Raw genomic sequence first — 2,346 nt, forward strand, 5'->3', positions numbered from 1 at the left:
TAATATTAATAATTAATATCCTCAGATATTCTATTTATGTTGATTGGTCTTCCCTCTTCTGCCAACATTTGTTCCTCTAATAAACATAAAATTTCCAAAGATTGAGTATCAGAAAATTCTATTGTTTGGTAATCTCTAAAAATTTCTCAATCATTCTCAAGTATAGAATGCATGTTTTAAAAATAATGGTGAATTTTATCTCTGGAAGAGAGAAAAAAATTACATGGAGCCTTTGACAGCATTTCATCTGGTTCATTTTTCTCTTGCTCCCTCTGAAAATGCCCTTTGTCAACATGACTACCTTCCATCAACCAACTTTCTCATTGCATTCTTCACATCATTGTTCCTCAGGCTGTAGATCATGGGATTCAGCATGGGGATCACTGTGGTGTAGAACACTGAGGACACCTTCTCCTGTCCATAGTATTGCTAGAAGGGGGTTTGAAATACATGAATGTGATAGACCCAAAAAAGATACCCACTGTTATGAAATGGGAGCTACAAGTACCAAAGGCTTTGGACCGTCCCTCAGTAGAGCAAATATGGAGAATACTCAAAAGAATGAAAGCATAAGAGATGAGTATAGCCAGTGTAGGTGCTAAGGTATTAAGCCCTCCAATAATAAACAACAGTATCTCATTGATGTGGGTGCTGGAGCAAGAGAGAGTCAACAAGGGGAGAATATCACAAAAATAATGACTGACTACATGAGATCCACAGAAGGACAACACTGACATGCGGGTAGTATGGACTGTAGCCCCAGACAACCCCAGTGAATATACCACAGCCATCATTATGGAGCAGATCTTATGGGACATGATAATATTGTAAAGCAGTGGGCTACAGATGGCTACATAACGGTCATATGCCATGGCAGTCAGAAGGTAGCCTTCTGCAATTATAAAAATAAGGAAGAAATAAAGCTGAGTCATGCATGCCACAAAGAAGGCAATATTCTTCTCTGATACGAAGTTCACCAGCATGTTTGGGGTAATGACAGAGGAGTAGCAGAGATCAATGAATGACAAATGACTGAGAAAATAATACATTAGAGAATGAAGTTGAGAACTGATAGCAATTAAGAAAATCATGCCCAGGTTCTCCACCACTGTGACCACATACACTCCAAGGAACAGTAGGAATAGAGGAAGTTGAAGCTCTGGGTGTTTTGTTAACCCTTCAAGGATAAACTCAGTCATGGAGGAATGATTGAAAGTAGCCATACAAGATATAATCTGTAGAAAGAAATAAGAGAAAATAGGTGTATTAGTTTTTTTCTGATTCCCAAATCAGAATGACATGCTACGTTTTGATTGGTTCCATTCCTCACCAGTCTCATGACTTGATCTTTTCCAGGTATTTAAAAGATTGAGGACAAAGACCACAAGTATAACCCAGAGCCTTGTTTCTACCTAACACTCTCAAATGTCCTAAGTCAGAAGCCTTTTATTTTGCTCCTAGGCTTAAGCCCCAATCTACCTCACTTTCAAAGAAAGCACATACTTTAAAAACCTAATTAGTTTTTCATTAATATCATTCAAAGAAGATTGTTCATCCTCCTTCTCTGGGCATAGATCAACAGAACTTTCAGTCTTATTTCCATCTTATTTTGAGTCTAGCTCTGGTGATCTAAAAGTAGTCTGTTTCAATTTTTCAACTCACCTATAGGAGTTGACATAATGAATATTCTCTAAAACTGAGAACTCAGAAATGTAAAAGGCTTTTTATAAAGAGATGATGAATACAAAAGGCAAAATTATAGAAATTACTTTAATCAGTTCAGACCCTGATTCTCCCACTCTGTCCAATGCATGGAAAACTTCGGTGGGCCAGGATGTCCTTTCAATGTAGATGAGGTTGACAAAAATGTGGGGCTAAAGACTATACTTAAAGTATATTTTAAACCTTTCTTTTTCAAGAAACAGCAGAGAAGTAAGATTGGCGCTCACATGTAGGTCCTGAACAATCAACAAAGTGCAGCTTCCCTCCTAATTCTTCCCTGTTGTCCATTACTAGAGGCTAAACTCTCATTGACCTTTCTCTAAAAGCTATAGCTCAGAACAGGACAATTGCTCCTTCCCTGACTTAGTTTTCCCTAAAGCCCAAGCAGAGGATTCAGGGAAAAGGATTTCCTGCTTTACTTGTTATGTTTTTATTATTTATGTTTTTATTTATTTTTTCTTTTTTAATTTTTTATTTTTTATAAACATATATTTTTATCCCCAGGGGTACAGGTCTGTGAATCACCAGGTTTACACACTTCACAGCACTCACCAAAGCACATACCCTCCCCAATGTCCATAATCCCACCCCCTTCTCCCAAACCCCCTCCCCCCAGCAACCCTC

General features: G+C 37.9%; 1 protein-coding gene across 1 annotated transcript; it reads right to left on the minus strand.

The window, feature by feature from the left end:
- Nucleotides 1-297: 297 nt before the first annotated feature.
- On the minus strand, nt 298-1,229 carry LOC116599628 (olfactory receptor 8D2-like). Its single transcript, XM_032359596.1, is given in 2 exon segments — nt 298-419; nt 422-1,229. Coding segments are annotated over 2 exon segments (924 nt in total). The 5' UTR covers nt 1,224-1,229.
- Between the last annotated feature and the right edge of the window lie 1,117 nt (nt 1,230-2,346).

Source organism: Mustela erminea, chromosome 9 (genome assembly GCF_009829155.1).
Source record: "Mustela erminea isolate mMusErm1 chromosome 9, mMusErm1.Pri, whole genome shotgun sequence".
NCBI classification, from domain to species: domain Eukaryota; kingdom Metazoa; phylum Chordata; class Mammalia; order Carnivora; family Mustelidae; genus Mustela; species Mustela erminea.